We start from the raw sequence: 17,320 nt of genomic DNA, 5'->3' as shown, positions 1-17,320 counted from the left end.
ACTTAGACTTTTAGGTCAGAAGGGACCATAATGATCAGCTAGTCTGACCTCCTGCATAATCCAGGTCACAGAACCTCACCCACCCACTCCTGTAATAGACCCCTAACCTAAGACTGAGTTATGGAAGTCCTCAAATAATGATTTAAAGACTTTAAGGCACACAGAATCCACCAGCAAGTGAGCCGTGCCCCATGCTGCAGAGGAAGGCGAAAAATCCCTAGGGCCTCTGCCAATCTGTCCTGGGGGAAAATTCCTTCCCAACCCCAAATATGGTGATCAGCTAAACCATGAGCATACAGGAAAGACTCACCAGCTGGACACCCTGGAAAGAATTCTCTGCAGTAACTCAAAGACCACCCTATCTAACATCCCATCACAGGCCATTGGGCATATTTACCCCTAGTGGTCAAAGATCAGTTAATTGCCAAATTAGGCTGTCCCATCCTACCATCCCCTCCATAAACTTAACATGCTCAGTCTTGAAGCTAGCTAGATTTTTTGCCCCCTCTGTTCCCCTTTGAAGGCTGTTCCAGAACTTCACTCCTCTGAGAGTTAGAAACCTTCATCTAATTTCAACTCTAAACTTCCTGATGGCCAGTTTATATCCATCTGTTCTTGTGTCTACATTGGCACTGAACTGAAATAATCCCTCTCATAATTATAGAGAGCAATCATAACTCCCCTCAGCCTTTTTTTTGTTAGGCTAAACAAGCCAAGCTCTGAGTCTCCTCTCATAAGGCAGGTTTTCCATTCCTCAGATCATCCTTGTAGCCCTTCTCTGCAGCTGTTCCAGTTTGAATTCATCTTTCTTAAACATGGGAGACCAGAACTGCACACAGTATTCCAGATGAGATCTCACCAGCGCTTTGTATAATGGTACTAACACCGCCCTCTCTCTACTGGAAATACCTTGCCTGATGCATCCTAGGACTGCATTAGCTTTTTTCATGGCCACATCACATTGGCGGCTTATAGTCATCACGTGATCAACCAATACGCCCAGGTCCTTCTCCACTGTCACTTCCCATTGATGCGTCCCCAGTTTATAGCAGAAATTCTTGATATTAGTCCCTAAATGCATGATCTTGCACTTTCCACTATTACATTTCATCCTATTTCTATTACTCCAGTTTACAAGGTCATCCAGATCTTCTTGTATGATATCCCGATCCTTCTCGGTATTGGCAATACCTCTCAACTTTGTGTCATCTTTATTAGCACACTCCCACATTTTGTGGGAAGGTCAGTAATAAAAAGGTTAAATAAGATTGGTCCCAAGACCGATCCCTGAGGAACTTCACTAGTAACCTCCCTCCAGCCTGACAGTTCACCTTTCAGTATGACCCATTGTAGTCTCCCCTTTAACCAGTTCCTTATCCCCCTTTCAATTTTCATATTTAATCCTCATCTTTTCCAATTTAACCAATAATTCCCCATGTGGAACCATGTCAATTGCCTTACTGAAATTCAGGTAAATTAAATCCACTGCATTTCCTTTGTCTAAAAGATATGTTATCTTCTCAGAGAAGGAGATCAGGTTGGTCTGGCATGATCTACCTTTTGTAAAACCATGTTGGATATTGTCCCAATTACCATTAACCTTGATGTCCTTAACTACTTTCTCCTTATAGTGCATTCATCCAATCCATGCTTCTGTAAATTGCTAGTAAGAATACTGTGTGGGAGACTGTATCAAAAGATTTGCTAAATCAAGATATATCCTGTCCACCACTTTTCCCACATCCACAGAGCCTTTATCTCATCACAGAAGACAATTAGATTGGTCAAGTATGACTTCTCTTTAGTGAATCCATGCTGACTGTCCCTGATCCTCTTCCTCTCTTCCAAGTGCTTCAAAATGGATTCCTTGAGGACCTACTCCATGATTTTTCCAGGGACTGAGGTGAGGCTGTCCGGTTTGTAGTTCCCCGGATCCTCCTCCCCTTTTTTGAAGATGGGCACTATATTTGCCTTTTTCCAGTAGTCCAGGACCTCCCCCAATCGCCAGGTTTTCAACGATAATGGCCAATGGCTCTGCAATCACATCAGCCAATTCCCTCAGCACCCTAGGATGCATTGCATCCGGCCCCATGGACTTGTGCATATCCAGCCTTTCGAAATAGTTCTGAACCTGTTCTTTCAGCACTGAGGGCTGCTCACCTCCTCCCTGTTCTGTGCTGCCCAGAGCAGTAGTCTGGGAACTGACTTTGTCTGGCAAAAAAAGCACTGAGTACATCAGCTTTTTCTACATCATCTGTCATTAGATTGCCTTCCCCATTCTATAAGGGGCCCCCATTTTCCCTGACCTTCTTCTTGTTACTAACAGAACCTTTAGAAACCCTTCTTGTTACCCTTCACACCCCTCCCTAGCTGCAACTCCAGTTGCACTTTGGCCTTCCTGCTTTCACTCCTGCATGCTCGACCAGTGTTTTTATACTCCTCCCTAGTCATCTGACCAAGCTTCCACTTCTTGTAAGCTTCCCTTTTGTGTTTAAGCTCACTGAAGATCTGTTAAGCCAAGCTGGTCGCCTGCCATATTTGTTATTCTTTCTGCACATCAAGATGATTTGTTCCTGTGCCCTCAATAAGGTTTCTTTAAAATACAGCCAGCTCTCTTGGACTCCTTTCCCCCTCATATTAGCGTCCCAGGGATCCTGCCCATCAGCTCCCTCAGGGAGTCAAAGTCTGCTTTTCTAAAGTCCAGGATCTGTATCCTGCTGTTCTCCTTTCTTACTTTCATCAGGATCTTGAACTCGACCATCTCATGGTCACAGCTGCCCAGGTTGCCACCCACTTCTACTTCCCCTACCAATTCTTCCCGGTTTGAGAGCAGCAGCTCAAGAGCAGCTCGGCCCCAGTTGGTTCCTCCAGCACTTGCACCAGGAAGTTGTCACCAACACTCTCCAAAAACTTCCTGGATTGTCTGTGCTCCGCTGTATTGATCTCCCAGCTGCTGTCAGGGTAATTGAAGTCTCCCATGAGAACCAGGTCTTGTGATCTGGAAACAATCACTAGTTGTCTGAAGAAAGCCTTGTCTACATCATCCTCCTGATCTTTAGCCTTTTCCTTGCTGTTTATGGTGGACGATTCCAGCTTACCTGCTTTATGGTGCCTCCCCTCAGTCCTCTGGGCAAATCAGGTGTCAAGTATACCTTGGATACAGATAATGTGGCCCAATTAAATTGAAATGAGGCCGACTTTGGGCTATTGTCAACAGTTTTGGTAACCACATTCAGTGTGCATGTCTGAACCCTAAAGATCTCAAAAATGAAAGAAAAAAACAAGTTTTCAGGAGGTTTCCATAACCTGGCCTGAGGGTAAAATGACCATGCTCCAGCAGCTGGCCTCCTCAAAAGGAAAAGAGGTGTTAGCACCCATAAAAATAACTGGTAGCAAAAATATATAACAAAAAAACAGCACCATGCATCCACCACCATTCTAAAAAATAAATGGAGAGGTCCTATGATAGATGTCATGTCTTTCCTTTGCAAATAAGAGAAGTGGGGAACTCGGTGGCCCTTACAGTCTAACAGAATAAACGGTTATACAACTTGTCTCCTCAAGTAGTTTTCCTTTTAATAGAAATTGACTTTGAAGCTAATCAAAATAAGTTACATTTGAAATATAAAAAAATTAAATTTATACTGGGCCCATATTCTGTAATACACTATTTTGCACACACATTCCCCCACCCCAACCTTTGCAGTGAGGTTTTCTATCAGTAATTCTTACACTGCAGGGGATAAATTACATCAAATAAAATTCTCAGGATTAGCCATCATTTCGTGTTCTACTAACAAAACACAATATAACTTTCAATAATATAACTGCTTCAGCAGCAACGGAGGCTGACTGCAGCCTCACTCCCAGGAGCTGCTGCTCCTACTCCAGGGGCTGACTGTCAGCTGCTGCTCTGCCCCCGGGCTCCTACTACTGGGTAGGGGCTGACAGCTGCTCCAGCACCACCCCTGCAATGGGCTGAGTTTGCTGAAGAAGTTACAGAGGTCCATGAAAGTCACAGAATTCAGGACCTCTGTGACAGAATCGGATACAAAACTATTAAAGAAAAAAATGTGTCGATAACTATAGAGGCTTTTATGGTGTTGAATTCCTTTGCAGATTCTCTGATGATAGAGCTCTGAATGAAACTTTTCCCACATGCTCAGCATTCATAGTGTCTCTCCACTATGGATTCTCTGATGTTTTATAAGGGCTGAGCTCTGACCGAAGCTTTTCCCACACTCAGAGCATTTATAGGGTCTCTCTCCAGTGTGCATTCTTTGATGTCTAGTGAGATGTGAGCTGCGATTGAAGCTTTTCCTGCACTCACGGCATTCATAGGGTTTCTCACCTGTGTGAATTCTCTGATGTGTAATAAGGTCTGAACTGGCAGTGAAGCTTTTTCCACACTCACAGCATTCATAGGGTCTCTCTCCCGTGTGGATCCTCTGATGTGTAATAAGGGCTGAGCAGACAGTGAAGGTTTTCCCGCACTCACGGCATTCATAGGGTTTCTCACCTGTGTGGATTCTCTGATGTGTAATAAGGACTGAACTCTGCGTGAAGCTTCTCCCACACTCACTGCATTCATAGGGTTTCTCACCTGTGTGGAGTCTCTGATGCACAATAAGGTTTGAGTTGTGAGTAAAGGTTTTCCCGCACTCACTACATTCATAGGGTTTCTCACCTGTGTGGATTCTCTGATGTTTAATGAGGCTTGAGTTCTGGGTGAAGGTTTTCCCGCACTCACAGCATTCATAGGGTTTCTCCCCGGTGTGGATTCTCTGATGAGCAATAAGGTGTGAGTTCTGAGTGAAGGTTTTCCCGCATGCACAGCATTCGTAGGGTCTTTCTCCCGTATGGATTCTCTGATGTGTAGTAAGGTCTGAGATCTGAGTGAAGCTTTTCCCGCACTCACAGCATACATAGGGCCTCTCTCCCGTGTGGATTCTCTGATGTGTAACAAGGGCTGAGCAGCAACTAAAGTTTTTCCCACACTCAGTGCATGTATTTTTTCTTTTTCCCTGAAGGATTTTCTGCTGGGCTGTGGTTTCCTTGAGGTGTGTGTGAGTTCCCCAACAGTATACGAGTTTACCCAATTTCTCCCCTGACCGGTTTCTCTCCTCTCTCTCTGGTCTGTGCTGAATCTTACAGGCTTTTCCTTGCTCATGACTCCTCAACATATTCCCTTTGGATCTTTGTGATAATGCACTGTGTAGTTTCACTTGCTCAGCATCTTCCTGCTTAGAATTCTGCTCCTCATTCTCATGCACCTTCGCATCACCTGCTGTGAAAGAGAGACACACCTCAAATAGGAGAAAGGGAAGACAAAACTAAAATGAATGCTGGAGAGATGTGAAATAAAAATCAGGAACTCCATACCAACAAACCCTTCCCCCATAGGGGGGAGAGGAGGCAATTCATTTTGCCTTTGCATCCCGTCCAAATTCTCTGTGGGAAAGGATGGAACTACTGCCAGGTGTTAGCTATGGAAGCCATGAACTATACGTGCCCTGAGAAAAAAAACACCTGCTGGGGACAATCCTGAATTCAAAGAGTTTGCAAGGTCTTTGTAGGGTATCCCAGATGTTTCCTCCAGGCACTTACGGGTTCTGAGTTGGTTTAATGTTTCCTCGCCCGTGCAGGTACCTCTCAGGATCTGTCCTTCCTCTGAAACCTGGAGGTCTGGGAGCCATGGCTCTTCGCCTTGTTCCAGCTGGGAGATCACATCAGGTTTAGAAAATGGAAACCCTGCTCAGATGAAAGAAAACAAATTCAGAAGAATTCATAAGATTTTGTCATAAAAAAAAGTCTATTAATTTAACCCCAGTCCTTAGTAAAGAAGTAGAATCCCACGGCCAGCTCCTCAGGTCTCAATGAAGCAGTGCGCTCTGCTTCTGAGGGGTTGAACTAACCACATATCTGCTGGGAACATAAACAGACAGGCACTGAGACAATCTGTATCACTATGTACACTCTTTTACAAAATTATGATATATGTTGTACACAGTATGCTTTATCAGGTATCATTTGACAACTCATAATGTGCTGAACATTGCTGTCCTGTTAAAATAAGTGTAGCAACACTGTGTATGTGAAGTTGTGAGATTTTACTGTATGATGTTACTGCAAATGTTACAATTCTGGGTAACACACAGAGACCAGTTCCTCAGAGACAGCAAGGCTATCACCTGGCTAAGTGGGCATTATCTGGGAGGGGGACGGTGTCATCAAGACATTTACATTTTATCACAAGGACGGCCTGAAGCTGATGTCCAAAACAGACAGCCTGTTTTATTGTTTTATCTCACCAGTGTGTTTGGATTAAAGTGTGCAGGGAAATTCTATTTGAGATAACAAGGCTGGTGCATGTTATTTTCCACTAATGAAATGACGGAGTCTGTATGACCGTATATTGTTCAGTAGTGTGGGGCACAATGCAAGACCCACATATGTGGGGAAAATCTGGGAATAGAGAATTTGCTAGTGTTGTAATGCTATGTAATTCATGAGTGGCTGACTAGCAGCACTCACTCAATACTGCGTATCTGGGAGCTGTGTGTTACATGACCAGGACTGGCTGTTCTCACAGTAAAGCAGTGTAAAAGGCACTCCAGGTTGGAGAACGGAGGGGACACAGCTGTTCAACAGTCCAGGTTGTACCTTCGGTAATGTCACAGACACTCATTATCCAAGAGGCTCCTAATACAGAGAGAAGGTAAATCCATGTCCCACAAAGTAAAGACACCAGACAAAGGCCACCTGGAACTGATTCTTGCTGACAGAGGTCCAGAGACAATGAAAGAGTCCAGGGGAAGCTGGGAAGAGTAAGCATGTGGTGCTGGGGATCAGTGGGGCAAGGAAGAGGAAGGGCGGGGATATCACTGAATGCTGGTGTGACACTATCTGGATTAGGGAGTTATCATATCATTTATAATATTTAACATCAATATTACAGTAATTCATATGAGATAGGCCATGTCAGGTACCATTAGAAAGGTTATAATTTGCTAAGTATGAGGATATTGTTTATGTGTGTGTCATATTTGTATTAGAAATTATGGATATATTATATAGATCTGTATTTCAACTTGTGCTGTGTTTCTGGGCGACACCCCAGACAGCATGGCTGCAGCACTAGCTGGCTTAATAGCCCATTAAGGAAACTCACAGGTAGAATGAGCCCAGAGAGAGAAGCCAGAGCTACACCTTTATGGGTCACCAGGATTTGCCAGGTGACCCTGGATGCCATCAGGTTTCTGTAAATTTCAACAAGCAGCATGGCAAAGGGACATAAAAGGCAGCTGCTCCATTTCAGGTAGCCTTCTATCTTCATTCCTGCTTCCTACCTCTGGACCAACTCATCTGCAACAGAAGCTGTGAAATAAAGGACTGAGACCCATCCAGATACCGGAGATTCACCAGAGGGACTATAAAAGCCTGCAAACGCAATTGTACTGAAAAGCTGATATATATGGACTTTCAAATCATTTGTATGTCTCTGATTGCTTTAACCATATAACACCTCTGACCTTGTTGTTTCTTTCCTTTTATAATAAATCTTTAGTTTTAGTCACTAAAGGATTGGCTGGCAGTGTGGTATTTTGGGTAAGATCCAAACTTATGATTATCTGGTGATGTGGCTGACCCTTTGGGGTCAGGAGAACTTTTTGGTAAAGAGGATAGGAAAGAGGATAAGTTCTCTCTTTACTGGACCCAGTGCCTAATTGGGAGCCAGAGACTGAAATGCAGTAAAGGGGGCTGTGTATATTTTGGTTTTAGCTTCCTGATAACCAGTGTGGGGAATCAAAAGCATTGTTTGTGGCTGGTTGGGAAATCTGACTTCAGTGGCACCGACCAGTGCTGGGAGAATCTGCTCTCCTTTTGCAGCCTGCCCTGACCTTGGCATTTTCAGGTGGGCTACCTTAGGCATGGATGGGTCACAGCAGGATCTCAGCAGTATTAGATGTCAGGAATGCACATACTGCATAATTAGCTAATCTAGTGAGTCAGGTGTAATGGGAGGAAGCATGAAAATCCCTGGGTGGGGAGAACACTGGGAAATTAGGTGCTGTAATTCAGGAACAACAGACTTTAATTCATCTGGGAAAGCAAAACGTGAAAAAGAAGAACCAGGCCATGTGACTTCAGGAATGATGAACTCCAAGATGCAAGGAGCCAGCAGAGACGAGAGGTTGGGGCTACTGCAGATGGGGATGGAGAAGCAAGAGTTGTAACCCCAGAATTTGACATTCCTGTGTATACCCCAGAATTTGACAGTACTGCAGTCAGCCATCTTGGGTGTCCAACCACCACTAAACATCGCATAGCTAGGGATAAAGCAAGGTCGTGCAACTGCATGTGGGCAGTTTTGTTATCAGAATGGGAGGTTGGGACAGGGAGTTCTGGTTCCATGTAAACAGAAGGAATGTTTGGGACAGCCTTGGTTTTAGGTGCCTCTAATATGTACCTTTTATTGTTATGATTAGAAATGCTTTGCTGATAAGAATAACAAATTATTGGGTATTGTTAGGGAAACTGTTAGCCTATTAGAGGCTAGTTTGAGTTATGTGCTTGTTCAGAGAAAATTTATAAAAAATTATTTAGAAAGAGTGCTTCGGAGCACTCTGAGGAAGGTTTCCTTTGGGCAAGGGTTTGACATTTAAGTTCCCCAGCGGTCAGACGGAAGGAGGGCCCCCGCCCCAGAAGCCTGGCTGTCGATTCCTTGAAACCATCTCTTATCTGTAGCTAAATATAAATCTTTCAAGATGCTCTACACCTACTGCAACAGCTTGTGTGTGTGCGCTGAGGCCACGCGGTCAGGACCAGGGACCACACAGCTAGGACTGGGGGCCAGGGCTGGAGGTCAGGGTGCACAGCTAGGGGTCAGCGCCCACCACTGGGGTTGGAGCCCAGGGTTGGGAGCTGGGCCATGCAGCCAGGGATTGGAGCCTGAAGCCCAGTGGCTGAAACCCTAATCCACGCAGCCAGCCTCCCTATGTCGGGTCACTGGAGCTCGCTGCCCAACTGCCCCAGGATGGAAGGAGCCCCACGCCCCATCTAGAACCCACCTTGCTCCTTCAGCATTGCATGTCCCACCTGTCTCCACAGGTTGTGCCAAGTGGTGCATCCAGAAGCACAAGCAGGAGGTCTGTGGCCACAGGAAACGTCCCTGGTGGCTGCATGTGGCCGTATTTGAGAAATGCTGGCTTAGAGCATCTGCACTAGCAGTGCTACCATGGCACAGCTGCATGGGTGCAGCCGCACCATTCTAAGCTCTGTATTGCAGCTATAGCCTTACATGACACCTTTGATATACAGGTTAAGACACTAGTGAGCTGGGGTACACTGAATGGCCAGGCCAGCTGAAACTCACGATCAGATACCCCCTGCCCTCGTGCACTGGGGTGCTGAAAGGCTCACAGACATCACTGAGAAAGTGCATATTTGTTCCAGGGAAGAGGTAGTCTTCCGGCTGAGAGGAACATAAAGAATAATAAACAGGGGATGTGATCACAGTGGGAAGGGAAGATGTGTGTGTGTGTGTGTATTTTGGGGGTGTAGGCACTGAGCAGTATAGACGGAAGAAAGGCACAAATAACAATGTTAGATAAATATATGTAAAATAAAGTGAAACTGGACAGTACAAGGATATAGCGCAGACTCCAAATTAACAGGGCCTGGGCTGAGATTCTGTTTTAACAGACTGGGATCTGGAGTTGTGGGAGATCAGCAAAACCTCCTTTCCCCTCATTCCTATTGAGCATGCTTCTCCTATTTCCCAGGAATCTCTTAGTCCAATTTCTCCAACCCCCAGTTGTGGAGTGGAAGCTGCTCTGTAATACTGATCTAGGTTATATATGTTGACTGGTTATTGGGAATTTACTGTACGAATAATTTGGGTTAGTTTACAGGAGGGCTCAGTGAGGAAAACAAGCCGGAAGAGAAGAAGACTGGGTCAAAATAAGTCACCACTTGGTAAACACTTTAAGGCTGTAAATCCTGGAACTATTAGCTTGGAATATTTTACCTTCTGGCTCCAGTCAGCTGCCAGAACTAGGTTAGGTGAGCAGGGGCAAGGCCTGCGACCCAAAAGATCAAAAGGACTGGAGTAGTTTTAAAAGGGATTGCTTTCAAGAGCGGGATGGCTGTTTAGGTAATTGTTTGGGAGAGAGATGGGAGGACTCTGCTGGGACATGTGAGAAAGTTATCCCTGCCTAGCTGACCAGCAGAGGACACAAGTCTTAAGTGAGAGAGACAAATATGAAGACTGTTTATTTGTTAAAATATTTTGTTCTCTTTTCCTTTTTTCCTATTGCAAAAGAAAGACGACTGGGGTTTAGAGGAGGCTGTTTTGTCACTGCGCACCACTGATCCCAGACTGCCCAAGGTGTCTGCGCTCAGCCTGGCCTGATTGGTAAGTGCGGTTGATACACAGGATGTTGGAGCCCCGGTCTGGTCTAGGAGCAGGATAATGGCAGAATTCCACTCTGGGAGAGGAAAAGGCACAAAGCCTGACACCTGGGGTTGGGTATGGGGGCACTGAGAGAGAGCAGGAAGGGGACAGGGTGCAACTAGCCCTCTCGCTCATTATGACACCCACTTCTCTTCCTCCCACTGTTCTCAGCTCTCCCCACCTTCTTGGGCCCCAGGAGCACCCGCTCCTTGTGTTCTCTCTTCCCCTCCCATTGCCCGCAGCCTTCCTCACTAGAGGTTCCCCCAAATTTCCCGCTGCCCAGCCACTTTCCATCTCAACTTCCCGCTGTCCCAAATCTTCCTTGCTTCTGACTCCCCAGAGCTCCTGCTTCCCTCCCTCCCAATGCTAGTGCCCTTATTTCCTGGAGCAAACACTATCCAGCCCCAGCTTCCCCCATCCACCACCCCTCCCAACTCCTTGACACCCTGAATCAACTCCTTCCCATTTCTTCCAGCCCTCCATTGCATCACAACTCACTAGAGAACCTAGTCCATGGTACCTCTCCTTCCCACTGCCCCCACCCATCCCAGCTCACAGGAACTCTTTACTTCAAACCTGCCCACCAGCCTACCTGCACCTGGACACTCCCCTGCTCTCCAACACCCTCCCTTCCACTGCCTAGACCCTCCTGTGAGGCCTGCACCCCCATGTTCACCCTTATAGTATGGTTGTGTATTATGTAATGCGAAGTATGTCACGGTCAATGTCTTTGGAAGGCTCATTACAATTATGGTAGTACGTTGGTTGCAATTTCATGTGTATGGTTACGAGGTTGCACTATGTAATGTTCCCAAAGATGAGTCCTCATGGCTTAAAACATGTCCAGGCAAAACTGCCCAGGAGCAGAGGGGCAGATCACACCTCGTCAAGGCGTGTATAGGACAAATCCAGATCAGCCTTCCAGGAACAAAGGATGGGCCTGGGCATCAACAGAGCCTCAACTGGACTCAAGTGAATTGCCTCCCTTCCCTTGATCAGCTTGGAACCCTGAGGAGGTGGATGCTCACTGACTCAGGACGTGAATGAGATCATACAAGGACATTTGTCACCTGACCCTGTGGGGGGCAAGCCCCAGAGGGATGACGGACTATTATAAAAAGGGGAGACATTTGCCATGCTCTCTCTCTCTTCCACCTCTATCTACAAACACCAGCCAGCAACTGAAGTGCTGACCAAAGGGGAGAGCCTGGCTGAAGGAAAACCAGCAAGCCTGTTGTGAGAATCGCCTAAGTTTGTACAGTTGCTGAAAGTGGTAAGCTTAGTTTAGAATGTGTTATGCTTTTATTTCTTTTGACCAAATCTGACTTGTTATGCTTTGACTTATAATCACTTAAAATTTTTCCATAGTTAATAAATTTGTGTTTGCTCTACCAAAAGCAGTGTGTTTGTTATAAAGTGTGTTGGAGACTCCACTTGGAATAACAAGGCTGGTGCATAATAATTTTTTTGTTAAATTGGCCAGAAGCACTCATTCACTGAGTTGGGAGTAACTAGTGACTGTGCATGGACACCCCAGGAGTGGGGGTTCTCACAGCAGAGTAAGATTGGCTACAGGAGTGGAGGATTGGGGTGACGCAGCAATACATCAGTCCAGATCACACCAGGGGAATGTGACACCTCCCAAATACAGTTATTTATTATTTCTACTACCATAAGGCTCATATCCCCAGTCATTGACCAGGATCCCATTGTGCTGGACATTCTACAGACACAGAACAAAAAGTCCCTGCTCCAAAAAGCTGAATCTATGAATAAGACAAGAGACAGAAGGGAACAGACAGACAGATGGAGGAGGTGTCCCAATTTGTATGCTGAACCAAATGCTAAGGAAGAGCTTGTGAAATGTTCAACTGAGGGAAATCTATATACACAAAAAACAAACAGTAGGATCCTGTTTGTAAGTGAAAATAATAGGGCTGGGTGTACAGAGATATACCGTGCATCTTCCACCATGCAGGCAAGTTGACAAACTGATTTCTGTCACGAACAGATCACAGTCAAGCCTGGCTGTAAAATGCTGGAAGGACTTTGCACGAGCATTACTGTATAACATATGGAAGGATCTAGTTCTGTAAGTCTAGGTTCTAGAAAGACTGTTCTGATTTTACTTGATGTGTAACTATTTTTCCCCCAATATTTCTACTTGCTGTCACTTGGGTCTCCAGACTTCATTAAATAAACTTCTACTTGTTTTCTCTCTAATCACATCTAAGTGCTGTGTAGAGCAGGCTCAGTGTTTGAGTGAAGGCCGGAGAGGAAGTTTCTTTTCATTATGCTGGACCTAATCCCCAGTTATACCATAACAAACAGAAGTTCTGTGACATTGTGCTAAACTGCTCCTGTGCTCTATTCCCAAAGGGTTCTGTAGCAGGGGAGGGCAGGGTGCTAGTACATGTGTCACTGACATGTTGGGGTGATGCTGAAACAAGACAGAGCAGAGGTTGCATTGTGGGGCTGATGTGTACGTTCATTCATCATTTCCCCTTCTAATAACCGAGGGGACAGGAACCCTTACCCAGAGAGGTCACAACCTCATAGTTCTCCTGCATGACGTCTCTGTAGAGGGCTCTCTGAGCGGGGTCCAGCAGAGCCCACTCCTCCTTGGTGAAATACACAGCCACCTCCTCAAAGGTCACCGGCCCCTGAAAGAGCAAGAATCCAAAACTCAGCACCTGCTGCCCCAGTCACCACCCCACTATTCATGGGGGAAAGGTGCTAATCAAATGGAAGCTCTGGGTGGCTCGCAGTCAACAGAGTCCCAGCCCCACACCGCTCCGAGTACCCAGAAAACATCAGGGTGAGGAACAAGGAGAGAGCCTTTTGTCTCTTCCAGCAGATCCATCCCACACCAACTAGCCAGAGACTGATACAGGAGATGGAGCACCTAGCAGGGACCAGGAGAGCTCCCTGATAGGAAGCCCAACACCCTCCTCTTTGTGAGAAGCTAGATATGAGGGAAGGGATGTCTCCCCTGAACCTCACGGCTAGATGCCCCCTTCATATCACAAACCAGCCACCGGTTATTTGGGTCAGGTCCAGCACTGGGAGTCTGGTCAGTTTTCGTATTCCACAAATTAGGGCATTTCCCCCTCCCAACTTCATGTGTCCATTCCTAGAATCTAAGCCACATATTAAAAAAGTTCCCGCAGGTTTGCCACACCCTGTCCTCTGCCCTTTCTCCACCCTGGGTATTTTCTGCCCCACTCCAACCTCCAAACCAGACTACCCAAAAAATGTTCCCACCTCCTGTGTATTTGCTGCCCCTGCCCCTCCAGCAGGAACCCACCAGCAACCCCCCAATAATCCCTACCTGAACTGGCTGCCTTGCAGCCATTTCCCTTCCCTGTCCCATGGGAGGATTGGATGAGTTGGAGAGAAACACGGACATCATTCTGCAGCCTGTCAAGGCAAGAGGGCAATTGTGGAGGTTTTAGAGCAAGCTTTAGTTAAGTTCACATCATGATTCCCCCAGGCTCTTTCCCTGCAAATAGACATCCTAGATTCTGCTATGCTGAGAAAATGCTGGATCTCTTTATCACCCTCCTGCTAGGCTTATCCCATTGACACATTTTTAAGACCACCAGTAACAAAGTCTCTGACCATAAAGCTAGAAAAGAGCAGAACCAAAGGAGTCACTTTGGGGGATTCCCTCTGACACTGACCCCATGGGAGCACACACCTCAGCAGGGGGAATATGGAGTCAGGAACTGGCTTTTCCTCTCTAATCCTTGTCTTGTTCACAGGTAAGTGATTCTGCCCATGGACGCTGCAGCCTGAACACACTAGAGATCTGGAAATCTCTCTCCCCACTTATTTCTCCCACTGCCCCTTTCAGTCTCTCTTTCTATCTTCTTTCCCCTGTCTCCTCTCCCTGCCCATAGGCCTGGGAAAGTCCCATTCCTGGAGTGTTTGCTCTCCTATGGCTGGATTTGCACCTGCAATTGCTAATGGGAGAAGAAAAGGAGGACAGGCTTTTTGGGCAGTCACTTTCATACCACTCCCCAGCACTTTCCCTGATGTCTCTCACTTAGCTGGAGTCTCTAGCTCAGAATTTAGTATTAACAGAGCCTAAGGCTGCCCTAGGAGATTAGTACCAGCTGGAGAAACTCCTCACCTTGACAGGGCAGAAAAAGGGCTTCAGGTAAGGTCATTTCCCAGCACAGACCATCTTGGGGAACAGCAGTTGCTAAGCCTGGTCTTCCTGATCGCAATGGAAGTGGCAGCCTCTGACCCAGGAGCTAAATCCCAATATACTGAGCAGAGAGGGACAGTCTGAGCACCCTTCCTTCTTTTAGCAACAAACACAGCTCTCTGGGGAGAGCAGGAATGTAATGCTCTGCAGCCCCCCCATGTTCACCCTTACAGTATAGTTGAGTATTGTTTAATAGAAAGTACGTCATATAAGATGCTCCTGATCATTATTGTTGTAGTAATAGGTTTGTTGCAATTTCATGTGTATGGTATGAGGTTGCACTATGTAATATTCCTAAAGCTGTGTCCTCATGGCTTCAAACATGTCCAGGCAAAACTCTCCAGGAGCAGAGGGGCACACTTAAAACCAACACACACACGTATTAACTACAAAAGGATCTGTAGTCATTATAAATCAAAGCATAACAAGTCAGATTTGATCAAGAGAAAAAATGCAAAATAGATTCTAAACTAATTTTAACACTTTGGGCAAACTTAGATGGTTCTCACCACAGGCTGGCTAATTTCCCTTCAGCCAGCCTCTCCCCTCTGGTCAGCACTTCAGCTGCTTGGTGGTGTTTGTAGATAGAGGTGGATGAGAGAGAGAGAGAGAGAGAGCATGGCAAATGTCTCCCCCTTTTTATAATTTTCCTTCTCTCCTCTGGGGCTTTGCCCCACTCTCAGGCGACAATGTCCTTCTATGGACTCAGCATCCTCCTCCTCCTCATGCTGACTCCCAGCCACCCAGGGGAAGGGAGGCGACTCACTCAAAAGTCCAACTGATCCTCCCTCCATGCCCAGGCCAGGCCTTTGTACCAGGAAGGCTGAGCTGGGTTGTGGGTTTGTGTCACTCTTCCCATCCCTTCCCCCCCGCCGCCACCGACCGACCCACCCCTACACACTTCTCTCCCTCCCACCCCGGCATTTCCCGGCTGCACGCACGCGCACGCGCACACGCACACACACACACACAACTCAACCTCCCCTATGTTGTGAGTATATGAGAGAGACATGGCGCAAACAGGGAAAGGGGGCAGATAACACACACACACACACACACACAGCTCCCGGCAGACGCGGAGCGAGGACGGAGCCGCTCGATCCCCAGGGCCGAGAGTCACTTGCCTGCCCGTGCCCAGCGCTTTCCCGGGGGTCTCTGGCGCGGAGCTGCCGGTGGCGGGGCCCGGCGCTGCCCTGGGGGGCTGGATCCAGCTGGGGACCCTCCCCCAAAAGCCCGGCTGGACCAGGGCGCGCGCCGATCTCCAACAGTGCACAGCAGCAGTTGGGAGCGGGTGGTCACAGAGCCCGGAAGTGACGACGACTAAGCGCGCCGCGAGGACGCCAGCGAGTGTTGCTGTGACGTTAGGGCGGTTGTTGGCTGGATGGAGCGCGCGGAGCTGCTGTGAGGGAGGCAGCACTAAACCTGCGTGGGGGGAGGGGCCTCGCAGGTGCTGCTGCCCCGCCCCACAGCAGAGGTGCTGAGACGGGGCCCCCTCCCCTGGCCGGGATGGGGGGCGGGGTTGAGGGCTGTTGTGGGGGGGGGGCAGAGGGGCGCTCTGGGGCCTAGGGCTGACCCTGCTCTCCCCCCCAGACCTGTGCAGGGGGTCTGTGTAGAGCTGGGCCTGGGGTGAGGTGGGAGGGACATGGGGTGGGGGGGCAGGAATATCAATGGGGAGAAGGAGAAGAGGCTGGGAATGGGGGGGGGAGGCCAGCCCCATTGCATGCTGGGTAATGCAACCCCATTTCTCCGCCCCCCCCCCACCGTGCCCAACGTGCATTCCTGGGTCCCCCACCTTTCAGGAGATGTGGAGACGTTGCCACTCAGTCCTTCCTGCCCCCCCAGCACCCACTGATCTGCTGATAGAGACCAGGGGTGCTGTGGAGTGTGGTGGGGCTCAGTGGGGGTCGTTGTGCTGTGGGGGGGTGGGGACTTAGTGGGGGGGTGCTGTGCTGCGGGGAGTGGGGCAGGAGGCTCGGGGGGCACTGTGCTGCAGGGGGACAGGGACTTAGCGGGGGGTTCTGTGCTGTGGGGAGTGGGGCAGCTGTGGGGCTTGTTTCTCCTTTCGTGGCGCAGGTTGAACTTCACCACCGATATCCGGGCCACAGGGTTGTGCTGCCTCCACCGTATTGAACGCTCTCACCGCTACCTGCTGCAGGTGATGTGGGACCCCTGGGAATAGGGCTGAGAGGGGGGGCAACAACCAGGGGATGTTGGATTTGTGAGGGCTGCACATGGCACCCAGGGAGTGGGTGGCGGTGTCGCGGAGCCACAGGACTGGTGGTATGACCCCGGCTTTGGAAGAGTCTCTGGGAGGCCCCCTTCAGTGAGCTGGATGCCCAGTATCTCCCTCTTCCCCCAGGGCAAGCCCTGCGGTTTCACCACCTTAGCCTAGATCCCTTGATCGGCAGACTAGCTGCTTCCCACCATGAGCTCCGTTCAGAGAATCCCACTGAGGCAGACTTGTCTGATCCTAGGGATTAACGGACCTTGCCACACATTTGCAGTGACACACAGCCTCATCACACAGTCAGGTTATTAGTCAGTTGGCGCACAGCCTGGGGAAGCCTTACGGTGCCATAGAAAACTGAAGGTTAAAGTATCATCCATCCTGGTTCACCCCAAGCCCAGCCAGGCTTTAGCGAAACCCTTGG

The 17,320-nt window shown here is 48.1% G+C and overlaps 2 protein-coding genes across 2 annotated transcripts in view; one reads left to right on the top strand and one right to left on the bottom strand.

The window, feature by feature from the left end:
* Nucleotides 1-3,560: 3,560 nt before the first annotated feature.
* Nucleotides 3,561-15,170, bottom strand: LOC137144298 (zinc finger protein 154-like). The gene is made up of 5 exons (XM_067534508.1): nucleotides 14,592-15,170; nucleotides 13,788-13,876; nucleotides 12,993-13,119; nucleotides 5,608-5,751; nucleotides 3,561-5,287 (listed from the first exon to the last, which is right to left on the bottom strand). The coding sequence occupies exons 1-5, from the start codon at nucleotides 14,626-14,628 to the stop codon at nucleotides 4,170-4,172; spliced, it is 1,515 nt and encodes a 504-aa protein (XP_067390609.1). The 5' UTR covers nucleotides 14,629-15,170; the 3' UTR covers nucleotides 3,561-4,169.
* Nucleotides 15,171-16,707: 1,537 nt separating this feature from the next.
* LOC137144317 (zinc finger protein 345-like) overlaps nucleotides 16,708-17,320 on the top strand; it is a 33,958-nt gene continuing 33,345 nt past the window's right edge. The window contains exon 1 of the mRNA XM_067534535.1: nucleotides 16,708-16,824. The gene's annotated coding sequence lies outside the window, so the exon portion shown is untranslated. The remainder of the gene's footprint in view (nucleotides 16,825-17,320) is intronic.

The sequence above is a fragment of the Emydura macquarii genome, unplaced genomic scaffold (genome assembly GCF_026122565.2).
Source record: "Emydura macquarii macquarii isolate MOO-44397 ecotype Brisbane River unplaced genomic scaffold, CSIRO-AGI_Emac_v2 contig_3450, whole genome shotgun sequence".
In the NCBI taxonomy this organism is placed as follows: Eukaryota; Metazoa; Chordata; order Testudines; family Chelidae; genus Emydura; species Emydura macquarii.
The sequence above is the reverse complement of the archived record's forward strand: the minus strand, read 5'-3'. Positions and strand labels throughout refer to the sequence as shown.

Excerpts from the sequence above, each read along its gene's own strand:
- LOC137144298 (XM_067534508.1), bottom strand. The coding sequence starts at position 14,628 with ATGACCTTACCTGAAGCCCTTTTTCTGCCCTGTCAAG. Across the intron at positions 13,120-13,787 it reads CTGCAAGGCAGCCAGTTCAG|GGGCCGGTGACCTTTGAGGA; the intron begins GTAGGGATTATT and ends TTGCTCTTTCAG. Across the intron at positions 5,752-12,992 it reads TGAGGTTGTGACCTCTCTGG|GGTTTCCATTTTCTAAACCT; the intron begins GTAAGGGTTCCT and ends TCATCTGAGCAG.